Genomic DNA, 22,810 nt, shown 5'->3' with positions numbered 1-22,810 from the left:
TGAACTGTACACTCTACATGGGTGAGCTGAATAGTATGCCGATTATAGTGCAATAAAACCGCCAGGAAGGGCATTTAGAAACAACCACAACACTAGAACACTAGAATCCCTTTTTTTTTTAGTCGGGGTCTCGCTCTGTCACCCAGGCTGGAGTGCAGTGGCGTGATCACAGCTCTCTGCAACCTCCATCTCCTGGGCTCAAACAATTCTCCTGCTTCGATCTCCCCAGTAGGTGGGACCACAGGCGCGCCACCATACCTGGCTAATTTTTTTGTATTTTTTGGTGAGACAGAGTCTCGCCATGTTGCCCAGGCTTGTCTGAAGTCCTGGGCTCAAGTGATGCACCTGCCTCAGCCTAAAGTATGGGGGTAACAGGCGTGAGCCACTGTACCCGGGCCCCTGCCAATTTTTAACAAAATTTTTTATAGGAACAAATTCTCACTTTGTTGCCTAGGCTGGTCTTGAACTCCTGGCTTTAAGCGATCCTCCTGCCTTGGCCTCCCAAAGTGCTGGGCGTATAGGTGTGAGCCACTGTGCCCGACCTTTCTTTTTTTTAAAATAAATTAGTTGAGTTTGGCACTTCATAAATATATACCAATGGAATATATGACCTATTATTAAAACCAGATACTGTTACTTCTCCTTTGCTATGACTAACTTCTTTTTATTTCTGCAGTATATGTTGCTCTTTGGTTTAGAGGACTAACAACTTTTTTAGAAAATAAAATTTTATATGTGTCTTGCAGGGCTATTACAGGGGGTTATGAGCAAAATGGCACCTGGCCGGGAGGGAGGTGGGGCCTGAACCAGCCCCAATTCAACCAGGAAGGGGCATCTTAGTGTTCACACCAAAACCACCTTCAACTGGCTGTGAGCTAGGGGTGCTGCTATGGCCAGTGGGGGAGGCCTTTAATTCTAGGTCTTACGTCTGAGGGTGCCTCTTTCTAATTCAAAGGTATAATATAAATAGACTGTGTGACCTGCATGAAAACATTCCTGTTTGTAATGGCACATCTCACAGAAAGTTACTATTATTCAAACCACCTATAATGAGAATGGATGTCAAAATGGGATTCTAACATTTTGTAAGACCCCGAATTTATCAAATAAAGAGTCAAATATATGCAATGAACTCTTCCTGAGACAGGAAAGAGAAGGGGCACTTTTTAGAAAGTTATTCAACAGAAGGGTTTTCTAGTTGATTGACTATCAAAGAAGGTAGAGAAAAGCCTATAACCCCATTCATTAAAATATGACTATTAACACCTTACTAAATATCTTTCTACATCCTTACCCATGTTTTTTTTTTTTTTTTTTTTTTTGAGACAGAGTCTGGCTCTGTCGCCCAGGCTGGAGTGCAGTGGCCGGATCTCAGCTCACTGCAAGCTCCGCCTCCCGAGCTTACACCATTCTCCTACCTCAGCCTCCGGAGTAGCTGGGACTACAGGCGCCCGCCACGTCGCCCGGCTAGTTTTTTGTATTTTTTTTTAGTAGAGACGGGGTTTCAACGTGTTAGCCAGGATGGTCTCGATCTCCTGACCTCATGATCCGCCCATCTCGGCCTCCCAAAGTGCTGGGATTACAGGCTTGAGCCACCGCGCCCGGCCTATTACTCATGTTTTTATGCACATGCTTTTAATACGTGTTTTAAGTAACAAAAATGCGATTCCACTAAATCAACTATTTTAACCTGTCCCACTCACTCCCCTCTTTATTATACTTTGTGTGTCCAGTCAATTTATTTATGGATTACATAAAATCCAGACTTTTCTGATTAAGTGCCTGAATGAATTTGGTCTTACACCAAAGCAAATGTCTCAAGAAGCTCATTCTTGAAGATGGTTGAGAAATATGAATGACTAATATGAAAAGAACATTAACCCATGAAATGTACATGAATATGGCCAGGTGCAGTGGCTCACGCTTGTAATCCCAGCACTTGGAGGCTGACGTGGGTGGATCACCTGAGGTCAGGAGTTCAAGACCAGCCTGGTCAACATGGTGAAACCCCGTCTCTACTAAAAATACAAAAATTTAAAAAGAAAAAAATACAAAAATTAGCTAGGCATGGTGGCGTATGCATGTAGTCCCAGCTACTCGGGAGGCTGAGGTAGGAGAATAGCTTGAACTTGGGGGCGGGTGTAGAGGTTGCAGTGAGCCAAGACTGCACCACCGCATTCTAGCCTGGGCGTTCTGTCTCAAAGGACAACAAAAACAACAAAACTTGCATATGAATATGCATATCAGCTGAAGGCAAGTGCATTACAAATGTAAGCGCAATTTAGTAGAAGGGATGAGGGAGCCTGGGTGTCAATGGGGAAGCCTTGGTGAGCTCCTAGAAGTAGGATGAAGGCTGTGAGACAGTCTCAGTCCTGGTGATACAGTCAGGATGATGTAACAGGGTTCAGTGAGGGAGTGCAAGGTGACAGAACAATACAGAGTATCTTATACTAATTCCTGCAAACTTCTCCACTATGTGCAAGGAAACAAATACTTACGAAACAGAAGAAAACGGCCAGGCATGGTGGCTCATGCCTGTAATCCCAGCACTTTGGGAGGCCGAAGTGGGATCACCTGAGGTCAGGAGTTCGAGACCAACCTGGTAAACATGGTGAAATCCTATCTCTACTAAAAATACAAAAATTAGCCGGGTGTGGTGGTGGGCGCCTGTAATCCCAGCTACTCAGAAGGCTGGGGCAAAAGAACCCCTTGAACCTAGGGCGGGGCGGAGGTTGCAGGGAGCCGAGATTGAGCCATTGCACTCCAACCTGGGCACCAAGAGTGAGACTCCATCTCATATTTTAAAAAAAGAAAAAAAAAAAAGAAATAGAAGAAAACACAGCAGTGGATACACTGCTTTTTGGTTCATTCAAAGTGGTCCCATCAGAGTAGCATATTAAACTATACGAAAGGGTCCAAATGGCAAAATCCAGACAGTAGAAAATCCCAGGGTCCTAATTATGTTGTCAAATAACTTACAAAAAAAAAAAAAAAAAAGATGAAGGAAGAACCTACAGATTAAAAGAGATTTAACAGATCTATCAAACAAATAAAAAAGGACCTTTTTTGGAACCTGATACAAACAAAGTTAAAATACATATGACATTTACGAGAAAACTGGAAAATCTGGACAGTAGATATTTGATATCAAGAAATTGCTAATTTTTTAGATGTGGTAATAGTATTGAGTTATGCTTTTTAAAAGTCTTTATCCGTTAAGAGATGCACATTGAATTATGGGTGAAATAATATGATGTACAGAATTTCTTTCAAAATAACATGGGAAGGGCAGCCAGGTATGGTAGATCATGACTGTAATCCCAGAACTTTGGGAGGTTGACATGGGAGGATCGCTGGTGTCAAGGAGTTTGAGACCAGCCTGGGCAACATAGGGAGACTGTCTCTACTTTAAAACACACACACACAATTAAAAAATAATACTAATATGAGAATGGAGAAGTAGATAATGAAAGCACAGACAAAAGAAGACAGGGCTTGAGTTAAATCACTGTGGAAGCTGTGTGATGAGGACAAGGGGTTTCAACAGATTATTCTGTTTTTGCATATAGTTGAAATCCTTCATAATAAAAATTAAAAAAAAGTGCTACACCACAAATCCTAATGTTGACACTAAATTCTAAGGCAAACGTAAGATGAAATATTGAAAAGAAAGTTAGCCTGGGAATGTTATTGTCTAGCATATTAATTTTTTTAAGTCCATATGACTCTTTATTTTTTTTTGAGACAGAGTTTTGCTCTGTCGCTCAGGCTGGAGTGCAGTGGCGCAATCTCGGCTCACTGCAATCTCCGCCTCCCGGGTTCAAGGGATTCTCTCACCTCAGCCTCCCGAGTAGCTGGGATTACCAGCTTGTGTCGCCGCGCCCAGCTAATTTTTGTACTTTTAGTAGAGATGGGGTTTTGCCATGTTTGCCAGGCTGTTCCTGACCTCAGGTGATCCACCACCTCGGTCTCCCAAAGTGCTGGGATTACAGGCATGAGCCACCACGCCCAGCCCCATATGACATTTTTAAAACACACTAGATATATACATGATTAATTCCAAGAAGTGGAAGAAATTAAAGATGGACAGGAAAGGATAGATGGATAGATGGATGTTCACCACTATGCAGTTCGTGATACAAAAAAGTTGGAAGAAACCCAAGACAGAGTAAATACATTGTGGCACAATAAAATACTATTCCTGTTTAAAAACAGATTGTGGGCCAGGCATGGTGGCTCACAACTGTAATCCCAGCACTTTGGGAGGTTGAGGCGGGCAGATTAGGAGTGTGAGACCAGCCTGACCAACATGGTGAAACCCTGACTCTACTAAAAATACAAAAAATAGCTGGGCGTGGTGGCATGCGCCTGTAATCCCAGCTACTCAGGAGGCTAAGGCAGGAGAATCACTTGAACCCAGGAGGCGGAGGTTGCAGTGAGCGGAGATTGTGCCACTGCACTACAGCCTGGAAGAGTGAGACTCTGTCTCAAAAAAAAAAAAATTAATTGGTTGTGGAAAATTACCTAGTGATACAAAAAGTATAATAAAGGTGGTGAGTGGGACAGGTTAAAATAGATGATTTAGTGGAATCTCATTTTTGTTACTTAAAAAAAGCATGTATCATATATATAAAAGCATGGGTAAGGATGTAGAAAGATACTTAGTAAGGTGTTAATAGTTATCTTTTAATGAATGGGGTTATTGGCTTTTGTCTACCTTCTTTAAGTATACAGTTTAAGAATTTAATGATAAAAAGTCACACATGTTGTTTCCCCCCAGAAGTGTTGGTTTTACTAAAAACACACCCTCTAACAATCCCATAGATGAAAGTTGGAACTTCAATCAAGAACATGTCAGAGACAAGCTGCTTGAGCAAGAAAATATCTGAAAAGCAAGCTCTCCTAGAAGAGAAGCAAGGCCTCCTTAACAGTTTATGAGCACACACCTGTTAGGAGCACATACTGCCAGTGCCTTTCACTCTAGGTCTCTCTGTAAGCTGTAAAAGCAAACAGTTTAATGGCAAATACATACTCTACCCAGATGAAGGTGCCACAGATTTATAAACGTGTAAAAACACTAGACTTTGTTTTGGGGTTAAGGTGAGAAAAGGGCTTGCTAAACAGTCTCTTTCCCAGAAGCAAGTTTTCTTACTCACTCACTCCCTGGGACAGAAGGTCAAACAGCATCTCTGGTTGGAATCATAATGTTTCGGCCTGAAGTGACCAGGCCACTCACTACTTTAGTTACCCAAGCAGTATCAAAGGAGCTCACCTCATAGTCTTTCCTTGGAAGAATCTCATCCTCCTCCTCCTGTGTTTCTCCAAGGATGGTCTAGAAAAACAGATCCGCAGAGGGAGCCCTTTTTAGTGGTTAAGAGTGGAAGGAGGTAGAAGTATTTACTGAAATCAGTGGCTAGCTTCCACATCACCTGGAGCCATTATCAAATAGGAATCAGCCCTTAAAAAAAACCTTTCGGAGGTGAGGGACCATGTGGGTGAGATCTACAGCCATCGGCTGAGCTCTTCATTTCCACTCATAGAGTCTCCAAATAACCACCCTCCTCCTCAGGACACCTCAAAGATGTCCAATGCCAGCTGAAGAGGGGAGTAAAAATTCAGGTTCCATTTGACAATGTGACGTATCTGAAATCAGAGAGGACTTGTCAACTCTGGGAACACAACTCGGGTTTTCCCAGGACGCTTTGCAAGGGGAAGCTGGACTGTCAGTGACCCAGAAAGGGTGAGGGATAGAGTAAGAAAGAACTGGGGAAGCTAAAACAGCCGCATGATAAGCACAAAGTCCTGTGAGGAAGCTCATTCTGAAAACGCTTGTTTCATTCCAAACTCTTTTCAGATGGAAATAAAAGGAAACATGGGTGGGATTTACTGGAGCTGGCCTGGATTCTCCCTCAGATTCCAGGAGCGGTTATGAGAAAAGACCCCAGACTTAGGCACATGAAGCAGGGTAGACGCTTCGAGAGCCGGGACTGCGGTCCCCAGACCCCACCGGCTGCCACCTGCAGGCCCAGATTGGCCCGGCCCCACCCCCGGCAACGCCTCTCGCAGTCCCTTAGCAACCGCCCCCTCCCCAGCCCGACTCCGCCCGCTCCTTACCAGCTCCTCGGGGGTGCGGGTCTCACGCTCACCGCAGCAGCAGCACCACCTGCAACAGCAGCACAGAGACCCCCTGCACCCCGCCATCTTCCTCCTTTACTGCCACTCTGGACCCCTCTACCACCCCCTCCCACCCAGGATCTGCGCCTCACGTGACTGGTCCCGGGACGGTCACGTGGCCCTCTCGAGCTCTGGGACTGAGAACGGGAGTGGCTGCAGACGGGTGGGGCGACGGCTCGCGTCACATGACGGTAAAGACACGGCCTCCAAAGAGACCCGTGGGCGCGGCCATGTTGGAGGCGGGGCTTCCGGTCACCCGCACCAGTGGTTTCCGCCCTGTCGGGCCCGCCTCTCCAGCAACCTGACACTTGCGCCTCGCCCCTCATTGCGTTCCCCGCCCCTACAGAGGCCACGCTGGTGCGGCCGGCGGGCGAGCGTTCTGAGTCACCCGGGACTGAAGGGTGAGTGTCGGCGAGGCCGGGGTCGCCGGGAGGGAGATCCCGGAGCCGACGAACAACATCCCGGGGGCAAGGACGTGCTCGTGGGCGGGGGGCGCTGGAGGCCGGCCTGCCTGCCTCTTTTCTTGGGAAGGGCTGCCGCCCCCCTCCGCGCACCCTTCGCGGAATTAGTGTAACTCCCAATGGCTACCACCTCCAGCGACCGTCAACCCTCAGGCGAAGACCCACTTTCGCCCCCTGCCTGGACGGAGGGGCCCCTGGAATGAGGGGCCCCTGAGCCAGAGGTGACGATCCCGCCCCCCTGACCGGCCCAGGCCCGTGTCCTCGCCCCCATCGGTGACCCAGTGACCTGGTGACTCGATTCTCGGCCATCTGGGCGCCGAGACGGCTTCCGGCTCCTGCCTTTTAAACCTGCCTCCACGGCGAGCACCTGGAGAAGAGCGCTGGGCCCGGGGCACTGCGGTCCCTGGCGCCCGCTGCGTCCCGCTGCGCACGGGGGTCCACCGGGACCTTTCTGGGAGTCGTGGGCTTAGTGTCCCAGTGCTTGGCGCAGACTAGGTGCTCAGTAAATGACAGAGGCTTATTTTAAGAGACTGGCAGCGCCTGGCCCTTTGGCGCTCAGTGAATGCTGGCTATCACCGTGTGCCAAACTCTGGGGATACTCCAGGCAGGACACCGGTCCTGGTCTCAGGGAACTGGGAAAAGAGAAAGGAGACAGGCCTTTAACCCAGTTACAACCCAGGGTGCTATGGGAATCCAGCTGGTAACGGATAAATCGTGGGTGTTGGCTTACAAATATGGCACGTGCCTGGCATATACTAGGAATGCAATAAGTCTTTGAAAATCAGAGGGTTTGCAGGTGGTTCAGCCTCCTCCCACTCTAGGTTCTGTTCCAGCAGGCAATTAACAAGGTGCTCCCTTAAATGCTGGAGAAAGGCCAACTGGCTGCTCTTGCTGTTACCCCTCTCCCCACCCCACCCCCATCCCCCATTCCTCACTCCCCACCGCCATCCCCACTGAGAATCTGGAGTTTGAGGTCTGAATGAAAGAGAGTAGCCCTAGGGGGAGAAAGCTTTGGCTTTCTTTCAGGGTTCTTAGTCTGGAATCAACTCCTTGTCTTTGGATGCATCCACGCATAGTCTGTGCTCCTGTGCGTGTATTTCAGGGGTGAGAAGCAATGCATTTAATCAGATTGTCAAAAGAGTCTAAGACCCCAAATGGTTAGGTACACGGGGTTAGTGGTGGACAGTCTGAAAGAAATGAACCTGACCTGGTCTTTCCTCTGTTGTGCCATGTTACCACACACTGATTCACTACTGTGTGTTTGCCCATTGCTGTGCAAGTGTTTTGTTTTTTTAAGTGTTTGTCTTATTTTCTTCACCAGACTGCCAGATGGCACTATGCCCTCTGTTGGCCTGACTGTGCCCTGGTGGCTCTGATTACTTGTTTCTGTTTTTTTTCGCTCTTGTGCCCCAGGCTGGAGTGCAGTGGTGCAATCTCCGTTCACCGCAATCTCTGCCTTCCAGATTCAAGCGATTCTCCTGCCTCATCCTCCCGAGTAGCTGGGATTACAGGCGCCCACCACCAAGCCAGGCTAATTTTTATATTTTTAGTAGAGTCGGGGTTTCACCATGTTGGTCAGACTGGTCTCAAACTCCTGGCCTTAGGTGATCCACCCGCCTCGGCCTCCCAAAGTGCTGGGATTACAGGTGTGTTTTTTGTTTTTTTAAGAGATGGAGTCTCACTATGTTGCCCAGGCTGGCCTTGAACTCCTGGACTCAGGTGATCCTTCTGCCTCAGCCTTCCCAGTAGCTGGGTCCCTGTGATGATTTTAATTGAATTCTGTTGTGTGTAAGAAGACCAGCCTGCAAGGCAAGCACAGATGGGGCAGCTTTTGTTCTGAGAAATTTGTGCCCTTACTGAACTTGGGTCCGGCTATTTTTGGAATATGGCCAGCGTCCAGTTCTAACCCACGACACGGTCTTTTTGGAGTAGCATGAACTCAGGACAAAGCTGGCTGCATAGTCAAACCCTCACCCCTTCCATCCTGCACACACACAGTTTCAAGTAACAGATGTTCCAGGCAGAGCCAGCCAGAGTGAGCTGTTCCTCATCTCCACCAACCCCTGCAATCTCTGCCCGAGTCCCCCTCCTTCCATCCGCCTCCCCTTACTAGAGTCTCAGCCCTTCCTCCTCGCCTGGAAGTCTTGCCCCCGCCCCCTTGTGCTGGCTCGAGCTCAGGCCTCTTCCTTTGTCGCAGCTCCGCCCAGTTGAACACACCCACCCGCTGGGGAAGGTGCCTCTGTTCCCTCCCCACGCACTCTGGGCCTAGCTGACAGAGATGGACCATCGAAAAGCCAGGGTCCTCCCAGCTGGGCACTACTGCCCCTCACTAGGAATATGGGCCTCGAAGGCTGGCAGTGTGAGGTTCTCTGTGCCACCTTCCATCAGGTAGCTGTCACCGAGGAGCACGTTGTAGTGCCGGGTGGGGGCTGCCTTGCATGCAAGGAACCTGGCAGCAGCGGAGGGCTAGGCTTTGAGTGAGGCGGCCCCGACAGCCATAGCTGAGTAGCATGGAGCCACTGGGAGGGGGCAGTGTCACCTTTTTTGGCCTTCTTCCTGTGTGGAAATACAGCACCTCCGGCTTGAACCTGCCACTCAGCTGTCTCGATGTGCCGGGGGTGTGGCTGCCTGCCCCCTGATGCTCCCTGCCCCACCCTGTGCAGCAGGAACCTGGCCATGGTGAACGAAGCCAGAGGAAATGACAGCCTCAACCCCTGTTTGGAGGGCAGTGCCAGCAGTAGCAGCGAGAGCTCCAAAGACAGTTCGAGATGTTCCACCCCGGGCCTGGACCCCGAGCGGCATGAGAGACTCCGGGACAAGATGAGGCGGCGAATGGAATCTGGTGACAAGTGGTTCTCCTTGGAATTCTTCCCTCCTCGAACTGCTGAGGGAGCTGTCAATCTCATCTCAAGGTAAATTGATGCAAGGTTAAGGTGGGGGCGGGGAGTGCTGGTTCCTGGGGAGCCAACTGTCAGCCCTGAGGCTGGGCTGCCCTTTAACCTGGCAGAAAAAAAGCAGCCAGAGCAGGCAGGAAGGAGAAGGCAGAGTGGGTCATCTGATCTGCAGCTTCTCTTGCCTGTAAAAGTCCCTCCACAGCGTCAAGGGTATTTTAGACACACTCTTCAATGGGTTAAAAATGTTGATTCTCACAGTATATTCTTTGGTGGAACTTGGGGGCTGGATCACGAGTGCAGTTTAGGAAGTCACAAAGCAGTGAGAATGTTTTCAGCAAGTTAGAAATTTGGATTATGCTTCCTGAAATCTAGAAATGCCAACTGAATTACATTAGCACTTCATGAATTGCAGTTGTTTTTTTTTTTTTAAAGTTTATGGCTTTTACTGTTTGCACTTCTCACGTGTCACTCCCAAGTTTTTGAAGTTTAAACGCACAAGGATGTTTAAATACACCGCTGATAGCTTGTAACACAAGTACTCGTGCACATCCAGGCTTTTGAGTCTCGTTTCGGAACTTAGCCTTGGTCTTCACAACTGTAAGCTGCTGCACAGGGCTTGGGGGGTGGCATGAAAGAAACGTGAGTCTGCCGACCCTCTTTCTAACTGTTCCTACGGCGAGGCTGTGCTTGCCACAGTTAGGATTCCCCTGACTCAACCACGATGTCTTAACTCACCCGAGATAATAAATGGGCAAACGCTGTGAAAAGTCTGAAGTGCTGCTCTCACAAAATGGTGGCGCTGTTATTGTGTCTTACCTCTGTAATAGTGATCACGATGGCACCTCATATATACTGAGTATTCGGTTTGTACACCAGACACGGTTCTAAGTGCTGTGGAACCAGCTGCCGTCATATTCTCCTAGTGTTGTTATGGTTTTTTGTTGTTGTTGCTTTATTTTATTTTATTTTTTTGAGACGGAGTCTTACTCTGTAGCCCAGGCCCGAGTGCAGTGGTGTGGTCTCAGCTCACTGCAAGCTCCGCCTCCTAGCTCAAGCAATTCTCCTGCCTCTGCCTCCCAAGTAGCTGGGATTACAGGCACCCACCACCACACCCAGCTAATTTTTGTATTTTTAGTAGAGATGGGGTTTTACCATGTTGGCCAGGCTGGTCTTGAACTCCTGACCTCAAATGATCCGCCTGCCTCAGCCTCCCAAAGTGCTGGGATTACAGGCGTGAGCCACTGCGCCCAGCCTCCTAGTGTTATTATGAAGTGGTTACCATTATCTGCCGCGTCTTATAAATAAGGAAACAGAACTCACAGAGGTTAAGTAATGTACCCAAGATCATACAGCTATAAGTAGCAAAGCCAGGATATGAACACTGATTGGTCTGTCTCCAGCCTTCATTTATGCTTCTCTAACCCCCGGGCCCCCTGGGAAGGCAGTGAGGGATGGTATTTCCCCTGGAACCTCTCTTCAGAAACAAACCCCCTACAGGTTTGACCGGATGGCGGCAGGCGGCCCCCTCTTTATAGATGTGACCTGGCACCCAGCAGGTGACCCTGGCTCAGACAAGGAGACCTCCTCCATGATGATCGCCAGCACCGCCGTGAACTATTGTGGCCTGGAGACCATCCTGCACATGACCTGCTGCTGTCAGCGCCTGGAGGAGATCACGGGCCATCTGCACAAAGCCAAGCAGCTGGGCCTGAAGAACATCATGGCGCTGCGGGGAGGTGTGGAGCCAGCACCCCTACACGCTGGGTTCTGGCTTTCCCAGAGGCCACTTGTAGCCTGAACTTGGTTCCTGAAACGGTCCTTTACTGCTCCCTGGGCCCCACGCTGAGGATCCACAGGATCCCATCCCCGCCAGTAGTGTCAGCAGGCGTTGTGGGCAGTGAGTCACCCTGGGCACCCCACACAGGCAGCCACCTCTTCCAACTCTTGACCTCGACGTAGGAGTTCCGTCGGGAATGCAGTCGCAGCCTGATAACCCTCTGCCCTGCCTATACCACTGCATCGATTGCTGGCTGCACCCAGCACTTGGCCCAATCACAGAGTATCCGGGAGGGAGAATAGCCGGTTAGGCCTCTGGTGCCTGCTGTCGTCAGGCCACCCAAGAGTGGGAAGAGGGAGCCTGAGGGGTGGGGTCCTGTGGCCTTCTGCTCCCCACCACAAGACCCCTTCACTTGAGTTAAAAATTCTCCCAGGAGGCAGGAGCCCTAAGGCCGTGGGACGGGAGAGGGTGGCAGGCATGCCCAGGTAGAAGCAGGGAAGGGCTCTGCAGTCCTCCAGGCACAGCGAGGAGTGGCAGTGGTCTCCTATTCTCCACCGTCAGCACAGGGTCAGCACACAGTGAATACTGAACGGGTGGGCTGCTTTCTTCTCTCTCACTGTCTTACCAAGGGCTAGAAAGAGAAGAACCAAACCTAAATAATACGAAGTTTCTGCCTTTCAGGGACTCGCAGTCCTAGGTGTCAGGGCTAGGTAGAGGGAACAGAAAGGCTCTCTGGAGGTTGGGTGAGACCCAGTGACCATGACCTCCACCAACCCTGCAGACCCCATAGGTGACCAGTGGGAAGAGGAGGAGGGAGGCTTCAACTACGCAGTGGACCTGGTGAAGCACATCCGAAGTGAGTTTGGTGACTACTTTGACCTCTGTGTGGCAGGTGAGTGACTGGATCATCCTGGTGGCAGGGATGGAGCTAGGGAGGCTCAGATAGCCTGTTGGTGTTTGGTGCAGGACACAGTGATCAGATGCACCTATGGGTCCGTGCTGGATGAGGGACATGCAGAGGTGAACAAGGAGCATGTCCTTGCTCCTTTTGTATCACCTACTCCCCTCCTGGGCCTGCCACCATCGACCCTTAGCTTTTTGTTCCTCTGCCTGGCTGTGCCCTTAGCCTGCTTCTAGGCCCTGTTCTTTTCTTTAAAACAAAAGAGGGGGCCGGGCGCAGTGGCTCACACCTGTAATCCCAGCATTTTGGGAGGCCGAGGCAGGCAGATCACCTGAGGTCTGGAGTTCGAGACCAGCCTGGCCAACATGGCGAAACCCCATCTACTAAAAATACAAAAATTAGCCGGGTATGGTGGTGCACACCTGTAGTCCCAGCTACTCAGGAGGCTGAGCCAGGAGAATCCCCTGGACCCAGAAGGCGGAGGTTGCAATAAGCCGAGATTGTGCCACTGCACTCCAGCCTCAGTGACAGAGTGAGACTACATCTCAAAGAAAACAAAACAAAACACCCCACAAAAGAGGGAAATTTACTAACAGGATTCCAGAGGGCAGGGAACCCAAGGTCAGGCGATGGCCTCAGATCTCACGAGGCACTGGAAGAGGTCAAAATGCAAGGACCTCCCTCATTCCCTCTGGTGCCACGGGGTCCCCCGTCTCCACTTCCCACTGCACATCTGTGCTTCGTCTGGGAGACCTGATGCCCATGCTTTTCCACACACCTGGCCTGCTCCTGAGTGTCAGCTCCAGCCAGTTCCCCAGGCTAATGGATGGGCCTCCGTTCCAGATTCCCAGGAGAGAGAATCACCATTGGCCACAGCCACAAGACCAGGTTTACCCAACAGAAATGGGTGGGTTGGACTTCCCTCCCACCCTTGAAGCTAAAGGCTGGGATTGAGCCCTCGGCATCTCAGACAGGGCTCGGGTATGGCGAGGCAGTGTGCGCCAGGGACAGGAATTCCCGGGATTGGCACATTTTCTGGGATGATAGTTTTTTGCCAATATTTTGGGAGAAATCCTACCATTTTTATATTAAACATGGCTACGTTATGGAGTGGTATCTAAAGTGATATGAACTAAAAAAAAAAAAAGGCCGGGTGCAGTGACTCAAGCCTATAATCCTAGCACTCTGGGAGGCCAAGATGGACAGATCATGAGGTCAGGAGTTCGAGACCATCCTGTCCAACATAGTGAAACCCCGTCTCTGCTAAAAATACAAAAATTAGCCAGGCATGGTGGTGTGTGCTTGTAGTCCCAGCTACTCAGTAGGCTGAGGCAGGAGAATCGCTTGAACCTGGGAGGCGGAGCTTGTAGTAAGCCGAGATCACGCCAATGCACTGTAGCCTGGGCAACAGAGCAAGACTCTGTCTCAAAACAAACAAACAAACAAACAAAAACCGTGTGGCTTCAAGAAAATTACTTGTCGTGGGTGACTTTGGCCTTGTCCCTAATCCCCCATGGATATGTCTATTCTGTCAACAGGGGTGTTTAGGTGTTAAGTCTGGGAAGCACTGATTAGGAGTCAGAGAACAGGCATTTCCAACTGTTAAATTGTCATCGCTTGTATCAGCCACAATATAGTCAGTTAATGGGGGAGTGTGCACCAGTGTTACATGATCATGATTGGTTTGCTGAATGGTTTCTTACTTTGCTGATCAAGTGGGTAATGAAGATCAGTGAATTAGAAAACACCAACCTGTTGGGCATGGTAGCTCATGCCTGTAATCCCAGAGCTTTGGGAGACTGAGGCAGGAGATCAAGACCAGCCTGGGCAACATAGTGAGAGTCCGTCTCTACAAAAAATACACAAAAAATTTAAAAAGAAAGCACTCAGCTGTTCATGATAGAAAAATAGAGTAAATAGCAAAATCTATATGTAATCAAATGCTAGATGTGTTCGGTAATATTAGGTATTATAGCTATCGTTTCAGCTGTTAAAAAGCCTTGTTTCTGAAATTCCTACTGGGAAAACAGCTTTCTTATTGAAAGTGTGAAGCCCCAGTGCTTTATCCCCCACTCCCTTACCCCTTGAAACCATAGTTTTTATATTCATTTTTGATGACTCCGGGTTTCTTAAGAACGGAACGGCCTTATCAGAGCAGAGCAGCTTGACTTTCCACCTGTCTCAGGGTCCTGCCCTGGGCTTGGGCTGATGAAACCAGCACTCCATGTCGTTACGTGAAGGCCTGTGGTCGTCCTAGCCTGACCAAGCAAGGCTGCTAGTAAGTTTAGTCATTTAGGAAAGGGGTCAGAGAGTTCACAGAGCCGGTAAGGAGCCTACGGGACACCTGGTCTCACCTTCCCAAGGAATTCCGGAATCCTGTCTTCAGCATCCACTGCCCCTGTGTTTTCAGGCTCCGGGAGTTCATTGTTTTGTGAGTGGCTTGTTGTACTCTAGGCAGCTCTCTGAATCGGATGCCGGTTTTGCCATTAGAAACAACACAGAATATGACTAATAAAGAACTTGACTAGGGAGCTGGGTACAGTGGCTCATGCCTGTAATCTCAGCACTTTGGGAGGCCAAGGTGGGAGGATTGCTTGAGCCCAGAAGTTCCAGACAAATCTGGGCAAGATAGCAAGACCCCATCTCTAAAAAATAAATAATTAATTAAAAAAAAATTTTTTTAATTAGCCAGATGTGGTGGCATGCATCTGTAGTCCCAGCTACTCAGGAGACTGAAGTGGGAGGATCACTTGTGCCCAGGAGGTCGAGGCTGCAGTGGGCCATGACTGCACGACTGCACTCTAGCCTGGGTGACAGAGCGAGACCCTGTCTCTGAAACAAAACAAAACAAAAAAACTCACCTACGGTGGATCCTTTTTCCCCAGGACAGACCTTTGGATATTTGAGAGGAGTTTCTGTATTCTCTTCACTCTTTTCTTTCTTCTTTTTTTTTTTTTTTTTTTTTTTTGAGACAGAGTTTTGCTCTCGTTGCCCAGGCTAGAGTGCAATGGTATGATCTCAGCTCACTGCAACCTCTGCCTCGCGGATTCAAGCAATTTTCCTGTCTCAGCCTCCTGAGTAGCTGGATTATGGGCATGTACCACCACACGTGGCTAATTTTTGTGTTTTTAGTAGAGACAGGGTTTCACCGTGTTGGCCAGGCTGGTCTCGAACTCCTGACCTCAGGTCATCCTCCTGCCTTGGCCTCCCAAAGTGCTGGGATTACAGGCATGAGCCACCACACCCTGCCATCTGTTCTTTTCTTTGAACAAAACATCACTTTCTTCCGTTCTTTCTTGTGTAACTTGGTTTCTAGCTTTTCACTGTCTCGGACCCCTGAGTAATTTCAATGTTACATTAAAAACAATGTTTAATCCAGTGCCTAAAGAAAAGTCAAGCTTTTCTTTTTAACAATGTTTAATCTAGTGCCTAAAGAAAAGTCAACCCCAGATGCTCTGCTAACTGTAGCATTTTCTCTTATCCATGGCCACCAAGTGCAGGCCAGATTTGCTTGGCTGCTCGAGGTAGGACAGTGTGGGAGTTTGGAGCAATCCACCCCGATTCTTGGAAGGGGGCTCTGAGCCACCTCCCCTGAGAGTCATCTCCAGGGTCGGAAGCATATCAGTCATGAGCCCAGCCATTTACCGTTTTAGTTCAGGCTATGCTGTGCTGTTGGAAGGTGCAAGATCGGAGCCTCCGAAGCAGAGGGCTCTCTGTGCCCAGTCCCTGTGGTCTCTTCATCCCTCACCTTGAACAGGTGGAGGCCAGCCTCTCCCTACTGTCATCCCTATTGGCAGGTTACCCCAAAGGCCACCCCGAAGCAGGGAGCTTTGAGGCTGACCTGAAGCACTTGAAGGAGAAGGTGTCCGCGGGAGCCGATTTCATCATCACACAACTTTTCTTTGAGGCTGACACATTCTTCCGCTTTGTGAAGGCATGCACCGACATGGGTATCACTTGCCCCATCGTCCCCGGGATCTTTCCCATCCAGGTGAGGGGCCCAGCAGGGCCCATAAGCTCCCTCCGCCCCACTCCCACCGCATCGTCCTCGCATAGGCTGGGGGCTCTGGGTGGAGTGCTGAGTTCACTGAGTTCTTCCCAGATCCCCTCTCAGGTCCAGAACTTGCACAGCGTTGCTTGGCCACCCCATTTTGGTTACCTCTAATTTTCCCCCCAAAACCCAGCAACAGTGTCTATTGAGGGGTTTGTTGTACTTTGGCCGACAGGCATCACCAAAAGGGATTCTCATTCTCTTTACAAATCCTGGTTAAGCCAGTGTTTCCCAAACGTGGCGGTCATCAGAACCACTTGATAAGCTTTTCCAAAAAATGGATCTCCAGGCCCCACCCCTGGAAGTTCTGACTCAGTAAATCTGAGGGAGGCCCTGGGAGTTTGTGTTTTGCCTCTTGAGCTTGGCAGGCGGTTCTGATGATCAGTGCAGCATGGGGACAACTGGGTGAGATGATACCATGTTATCAACAGATGCATCTAGTGCTAAAAGGCTGGCTCAACCCAAGGCTAGAATGCTTAGGGCAGCTGCTCTACTCTGTAAAAAGTAGAAAGGCCGGGCATAGTGGCATGTGCCTGTAGTCCCAGCCACTTGAGAAGCTGAGGCAGGAGGATGGCTTGAACCCTGGCATTTGAGAACAGCGAGACCCATCTCTAAAAACAGAAAAAAAGGGCAGAAAATGGCAGGTCAAGCTCAGGTGTGCTCCTGGCATATGACCAGATTTTCCTGGCTCCCTCTGCCTGACACTGCGGTTGGTGTGGAGGACGGAAGTGGGTGGGAGATGGGCTGACCGACGGCTGCCACAGCCCCTCATGTTTTGGACAGGGCTACCACTCCCTTCGGCAGCTTGTGAAGCTGTCCAAGCTAGAGGTGCCACAGGAGATCAAGGACGTGATTGAGCCAATCAAAGACAATGATGCTGCCATCCGCAACTATGGCATCGAGCTGGCTGTGAGCCTGTGCCACGAGCTTCTGGCCAGTGGCTTGGTGCCAGGCCTCCACTTCTACACCCTCAACCGCGAGATGGCTACCACAGAGGTGCTGAAGCGCCTGGGGATGTGGACTGAGGACCCCAGGTGAGGGCAGTGGCCCAGCGATCCCCAGAGGAGGGTCCAAGAGCAGTCCTGGCTGCAACGCTGGCTCCTCACGGTGGTACAGACGTATGTCTGTGTCATGGCTAGCTGGGCACACCGAGGGCTCCAGTCTCAGAGGGCGTCAGATGGAAGAACCCAGCCTCAGTGGTGCTCCCCTGCCTCCGGCCCCCTCTAGCCAGTCCCTCGTCTCAGTTCTCTGTCCCCATCCTCACCCAGGCGTCCCCTGCCCTGGGCTCTCAGCGCCCACCCCAAGCGCCGAGAAGAAGATGTACGTCCCATCTTCTGGGCCTCCAGACCAAAGAGTTACATCTACCGTACCCAGGAGTGGGACGAGTTCCCCAACGGCCGCTGGTGAGGGCTGCAGACCTTCCTTGCAAACACATCTTTGTTCTTGGGAGGAGGAGGGCAGAAGTTGTTTGCATGCTTGTGGTTGACCTGGGAGGAGTCAGGACAGGATTTACAGGAATGGCCTCCTGGGCCTGTGGTGGCACTGCCCTCTGTCAGGAGTGTGCCCTGACCTCTGGGCACCCCTCTGCCAGGGGCAATTCCTCTTCCCCTGCCTTTGGGGAGCTGAAGGACTACTACCTCTTCTACCTGAAGAGCAAGTCCCCCAGGGAGTTGCTGCTGAAGATGTGGGGGGAGGAGCTGACCAGTGAAGAAAGTGTCTTTGAAGTCTTTGTTCTCTACCTCTCGGGAAAGCCAAACCGGAATGGTCACAAAGTGAGTCACGCTGGGCTGGGGTCCCTGCTTCATCCCCTGCCCATGGCCTGACCCCAGCTGCAGGCCAGGCTGCGGGGCTGTGACTTCCCCACCCTGTGCCCTCCTCTCCATGCTGTGGACATGGCACCTTGGCAAAGGGAGAAGGGTGAGTTGGGAAGCCTCCACCTGGAAGGGCTTAGGGAGGCAAAGACAGGCTGGGTCTTTGTTGTGGGCCGTGAGAGGGACTTGGGGTGCCAAACCTGATGGTCGCCCCAGGCAGCTCACCGTCTCTCCCAGGTGACTTGCTTGCCCTGGAACGATGAGCCCCTGGCAGCCGAGACCAGCCTGCTGAAGGAGGAGCTGCTGCGGGTGAACCGCCAGGGCATCCTCACCATCAACTCACAGCCCAACATCAACGGGAAGCCGTCCTCCGACCCCGTCGTGGGCTGGGGCCCCAGCGGGGGCTATGTCTTCCAGAAGGTGTGGTAGGGAGGCACAGGGTGCCCCCCTCTCTTGACAGGCACCCACGGGTTCCCCAGAGCTTAGGGCAGAGCAACCTGCCTCTCCTGGGCTCTTAATTTTGAGTGAGCATGGATCAGAGCGGATGGGAGCTCATGCTTTAAATCAGACAGACCTGGCTGGGCACGGAGCCCGGCCAGCACTTTGGGAGGCTGAGGCAGGTGGATCACTTGAGCCCAGGAGTTCGAGACCAGCCTGGGCAACATGGTGAAACCCCTTCTCTACAAAAAATACAAAAATGACCCAGGCATGGTGGTGCACACCTGTAGTCCCAGGTACTTGGGGGGCTGAGGTGAGAGGATCGCTTGAGCCCAAGAGGTTGAGGCTCCAGTAAGCCATATTTGTGCCACTGAACTCCAGCCTGGCCCACAAAGTGAGACCCTGTCTCAAAAAAAAAAAAAAGATCAGCTGGGCTTGGTGGCTCATGCCTGTGATCCCAGCACTTTGGGAGGCCGAGGTGGGCAGATCACAAGGTCAGGAGTTTGAGACCAGCCTGACCAACATGGTGAACCCCCGTCTCTACTAAAAATACAAAAATTTGATGGGTGTGGTGGCGGGTGCCTGTAGTTGCAGCTACTCGGGAGGCTGAGGCAGGAGAATCGCTTGAACCCGGGAGGCAGAGGTTGCAGTGAGCTGAGATCATGCCACTGCACTCCAGCCTGGGCAACCAAGCGAGACTCCATCTCAAAAAAAAAAGTAGAAATCAGACCTATGGAGGCAGGTCAGTTGACCTCTCTGAGCCTGGTTTTCTCATCTGTAAAATGGGATGTAGCTTGTGTTCTGGGCATGAAACCTAACAAAGCATGTAATGTGCTTGGCACATAGGAAGAGCAGGAAGTACTCCCTGAAAGGCAACTGCTGTTACTATCCTGAGTTGACATCTTTCTCCCAGGGCTGCTGGAGTTAACATTATGTTCTGAACCAGGCCCATGGGCCCTGGAGCAGAAAGACCTGAGTTTAAGGACCAGTTCTGTTTACTTTCAGAGTAGCCAACATGTTCAACTTCGCTAAACCCACTTTCCTCATGGGGGGATCACTGTGCCCAGCCTCCAGTATTATGAGCATTCTAGCAAATGAGTTTGAGTAAACCCAGCTTAATCCCTGATAGGCACTGGTCCTAGAGGAGATGTCATGTCATTGTCACCTTGCAGTGACTAGGGAGGATGGAATGTGTGGGGCCTCTCTCTCCTGGCTCAGCTTGTCAAACCAGTTGCCACTGTTCAGAAATGACTTCTTCATGGAGTCTTCCCTGACTGATTGGGAGAGGGGTGGCCAATAGCCCTCAAACCTGTCCAGACTGAGAAACTCACCTCCCCACTCCCCTCACCCTTTGCTTATGGATGTGCCAACGCCACAGTTCATTATTCTGCCCACATGGCCGCCACTAGTTCTGATACCTTAGGTGTCGGTGAAGGGGCGTCTGGCAGGGCTGGGGTTGGTGACAGGCACTTGTCTCTCCCACAGGCCTACTTAGAGTTCTTCACTTCCCGTGAGACAGCGGAAGCGCTTCTGCAAGTGCTGAAGAAGTACGAGCTCCGGGTTAATTACCACCTTGTCAATGTGAAGGTAGGCCAGGCCCCGGGGTTCCCAGAGTACCAGGCCCTTCGTTTGGCAAACACCCAGCACGTAACCTGCCTTAGGCATTGTGCAAGACAGAGAGATACAGGCAGAACTGGGCCCCTGCTCTTAAGGAGCTCCCAGCCTAGTGAGGGAGGCAGATCAATGTGTGACCACCAGCCAGTGTAAGTGGGAAAATCAAGTTCAGGAGAGGATGCTGTCGGATCCAGAGGAGGGATGTCTCACCTGGGAGGCCAGGGAAGGCTTCTCAGAGGGGTGGTGTGGGAATCACCAAGGACAAAGAGGAGTTGGCCAACAGGAGAGAAGGGTATTCCTGGGACAGGACAGAGGACAGGCAGAGGCAGTGAGCCGCACCATCTGGGGAAACCGGGAACACAAGCAGGAGGAGGTGGGAGTGTTAAGCAGGGGCCAGGCCCGCAGAGGGCATGGTTGTCCTGCTGGAATTTGAGTTTTCCCTAAATGCAAGGGGAGCCTTTCTCCAGCAATGGAGGAGCTTGGTTCCTGCTTTATTTGAGTCAAATAACGGTGGATCGTCGTACAGATGATAGGGACTGGGGAAGGCTAGAGCCGGTGAGGCCAGCAGAGAGACCCCTGGAGTGACCCAAGCCAAACACAGTCCTGGAGGTGGGCTAGACAAGAGGGAATGGATCAGAGAGAGAGCAGGGGGTGCTCAGGGAGGAGGGGGAAGTGGCCAGGACGCCTCTAGGTTTGGGCTTGTGTGGAGAGAGATGTCATTCATAGATGCAGGTGGAGGAGGCCAGGAGTGGAGGCACAGGGAGAGGGGATTGGAGGTGCAGGGAGAGTGGAGGCCGGGAGTGGAGGCGCAGGCAGAGGGTATTAAGCCCGCATGGCCCCAGTGAGTCAAGGCTGTCCAGGCACTGGGACTCCAGTTGTCCTTGGCCCAGGTCTTACCCCCACACCACACCCCCCAGGGTGAAAACATCACCAATGCCCCCGAACTGCAGCCGAATGCTGTCACTTGGGGCATCTTCCCTGGGCGAGAGATCATCCAGCCCACCGTAGTGGATCCCATCAGCTTCATGTTCTGGAAGGTAAAGGAGCCGGGAGCAAGCTTGCCCCGCCCACCTGGAAAACCCTGGGGAGGGATTGGGACCAAGTCCCAAGCGTGTGCTGAAGGCCACACCCTGGGCCCGCTGGACCCAGCCTTCAGGGCATACCCGGCTCTGACTCACTCACCCGTGTCACTGCTGACGCAGGGTGTTTGCTTCTGGGCAGGGGTGGGAAGTGATACTGGCAGTGGGCCTGTTCTATTCCGGGAAATGGCCTGTTGAGCAGAGCCCTTGGAGAGCCCTGTTAATCTTGCGTCTGTGTGTGTGCGTGTGTGCATGTGTGCGTTGCGGGGGGTGTGTGGTGTGTGTGTAGGACGAGGCCTTCGCCCTGTGGATTGAGCAGTGGGGCAAGCTGTATGAGGAGGAGTCTCCATCCCGCACGATCATCCAGTACATCCACGACAACTACTTCCTGGTCAACCTGGTGGACAATGACTTCCCACTGGACAACTGCCTGTGGCAGGTGGTGGAAGATGCACTTGAGCTTCTCAACAGGCCCACCCAGAATGAGAGAGAGACGGAGGCTCCGTGACCCTGTGTCCTGACGCCCTGCGCTGGAGCCACTCCTGTCCCACCTTCCTCCTCCACAATGCTACTTCTCTGGGAATCCCACTCTCCTTCATGTCTCTCCCACCCCTGGCCTCCACTCCCCGACCTGACGATGGCAGCTAGACTGGAGTGAGGCTTCCAGGCTCTGGCTGGACTTGAGTTGGCCCCACATGGGAACCTAGTACTCCCTGCTCTAGCCAGGAGTCTGTGCTCTTTTGGTGGGGAGCACTTCCGTCTTGCAGAGAACCACAGCGGGTGGCACCTCCTGAGAAGGCGAGGAGAGTGGTTGTTGCCAGCTAAGCCCTCGAACCAAGGCAGCCCCCAGAGCCAGCCTGGGACTCCCAGTGAACTTACACTTGGAGCCTGTGCAGTACAGGCAAAACACGCATGGGCGCCAGGCACTGGTGGCATCGTAGAAGAGATGTGGCAAAGTGCTGTACCCTTCTACCTCCTAGAGGTGGGCAGCTGGGCCCCACCTACTTGTGAGTGAAGGGACATACCACTGCCCTGCCTGCCCGCTTAGCCGTCCATGGCACCAGCCCCCTGGATGGGCATTGGGCTGACACCTACCATGCTGCTTTCTGGCACAGTTGTCTATTCTGAGCTTTGAGAGAAAAAGTATCCCTTAAGGGTTGACAGCAGCAGTCTGAACCCTTGTGCTTGGTGGGGGTCGTGGCCTTCCCCTTTTCCCTGGCTGTGGAGGCCTAAGGCTACCCCGTTCCCGGTCAAAAGCCAAGATGAGATTCACCAGCACAGGGGCCCCAGACCTGCCTGGGGCTGTGCAGCAGCCCAGCTTCCTGGCTTATTTTTCAGGTAGACCCTCGTCCTGCCAGCTGCCCTCCTCGTCCCCTCGTCCTGTCCCAGAGGTTATCTGCCTGGCACAGCTCCCCAGGAGTCACCTGCAAGCCCCATGGCCCGGGGGCAGTGACTGGCAGGTGCAGATGGACTGTTTCCTGTCCTGGATCCCAGCAGGCTGAGTGGGGTGGGGTGGCCCGGAGCAGCCTGATGGCCAAAGGGGTGGACGCAATTGTGGGACGTCCTCTTTACTCCCTTCCTGGCCTCACTGGCTGGGGCAGAAGGGCGGC

General features: G+C 51.6%; 3 protein-coding genes across 5 annotated transcripts in view; 2 read left to right on the top strand and 1 right to left on the bottom strand.

Moving 5' to 3' along the window:
- MAD2L2 (mitotic arrest deficient 2 like 2) overlaps positions 1–22,810 on the top strand; it is a 407,166-nt gene that overhangs the window by 268,069 nt on the left and 116,287 nt on the right. The window lies entirely within an intron of this gene.
- Positions 1–22,810, bottom strand: part of CLCN6 (chloride voltage-gated channel 6) — a 165,558-nt gene that overhangs the window by 32,823 nt on the left and 109,925 nt on the right. Inside the window, exons 2-3 of the mRNA XM_050788197.1 lie at positions 6,115–6,272; positions 5,273–5,332 (exon numbers count right to left, since the gene is read on the bottom strand). Coding sequence (XP_050644154.1) covers positions 5,273–5,332; positions 6,115–6,201 — 147 coding nt within the window. The 5' untranslated portion in view covers positions 6,202–6,272. The remainder of the gene's footprint in view (positions 1–5,272; positions 5,333–6,114; positions 6,273–22,810) is intronic.
- On the top strand, positions 6,401–22,361 carry MTHFR (methylenetetrahydrofolate reductase). Of its 3 annotated transcripts, none has more exons than XM_050788317.1 (12): positions 6,401–6,575; positions 9,299–9,547; positions 11,027–11,265; positions 12,088–12,198; positions 16,005–16,198; positions 17,042–17,292; positions 17,527–17,661; positions 17,850–18,030; positions 18,307–18,489; positions 19,993–20,094; positions 21,039–21,158; positions 21,490–22,361. In XM_050788317.1, the coding sequence occupies exons 2-12, from the start codon at positions 9,312–9,314 to the stop codon at positions 21,706–21,708; spliced, it is 1,971 nt and encodes a 656-aa protein (XP_050644274.1). In that variant the 5' UTR covers positions 6,401–6,575; positions 9,299–9,311; the 3' UTR covers positions 21,709–22,361. The 3 variants fall into 3 exon arrangements, with proteins under 3 accessions (XP_050644274.1, XP_050644265.1, XP_050644281.1); XM_050788308.1 differs by lacking the exon at positions 6,401–6,575 and adding an exon at positions 7,596–9,023; XM_050788324.1 differs by lacking the exons at positions 6,401–6,575; positions 9,299–9,547; positions 11,027–11,265 and adding an exon at positions 11,331–11,426.

The sequence above is a fragment of the Macaca thibetana genome, chromosome 1 (assembly GCF_024542745.1).
Source record: "Macaca thibetana thibetana isolate TM-01 chromosome 1, ASM2454274v1, whole genome shotgun sequence".
Taxonomy (NCBI): domain Eukaryota; kingdom Metazoa; phylum Chordata; class Mammalia; order Primates; family Cercopithecidae; genus Macaca; species Macaca thibetana.
This window is presented reverse-complemented; position numbering and strand designations above follow the sequence as displayed.

Coding starts and splice junctions, on each gene's coding strand:
- MTHFR (XM_050788308.1), top strand. CDS start 8,914: ATGGACCATCGAAAAGCCAGGGTCCTCCCAGCTGGGCACTACTGCCCC. Junction 9,024..9,298: donor TCTGTGCCACCTTCCATCAG/GTAGCTGTCACC, acceptor CACCCTGTGCAG/CAGGAACCTGGCCATGGTGA. Junction 17,293..17,526: donor ATGTGGACTGAGGACCCCAG/GTGAGGGCAGTG, acceptor ATCCTCACCCAG/GCGTCCCCTGCCCTGGGCTC.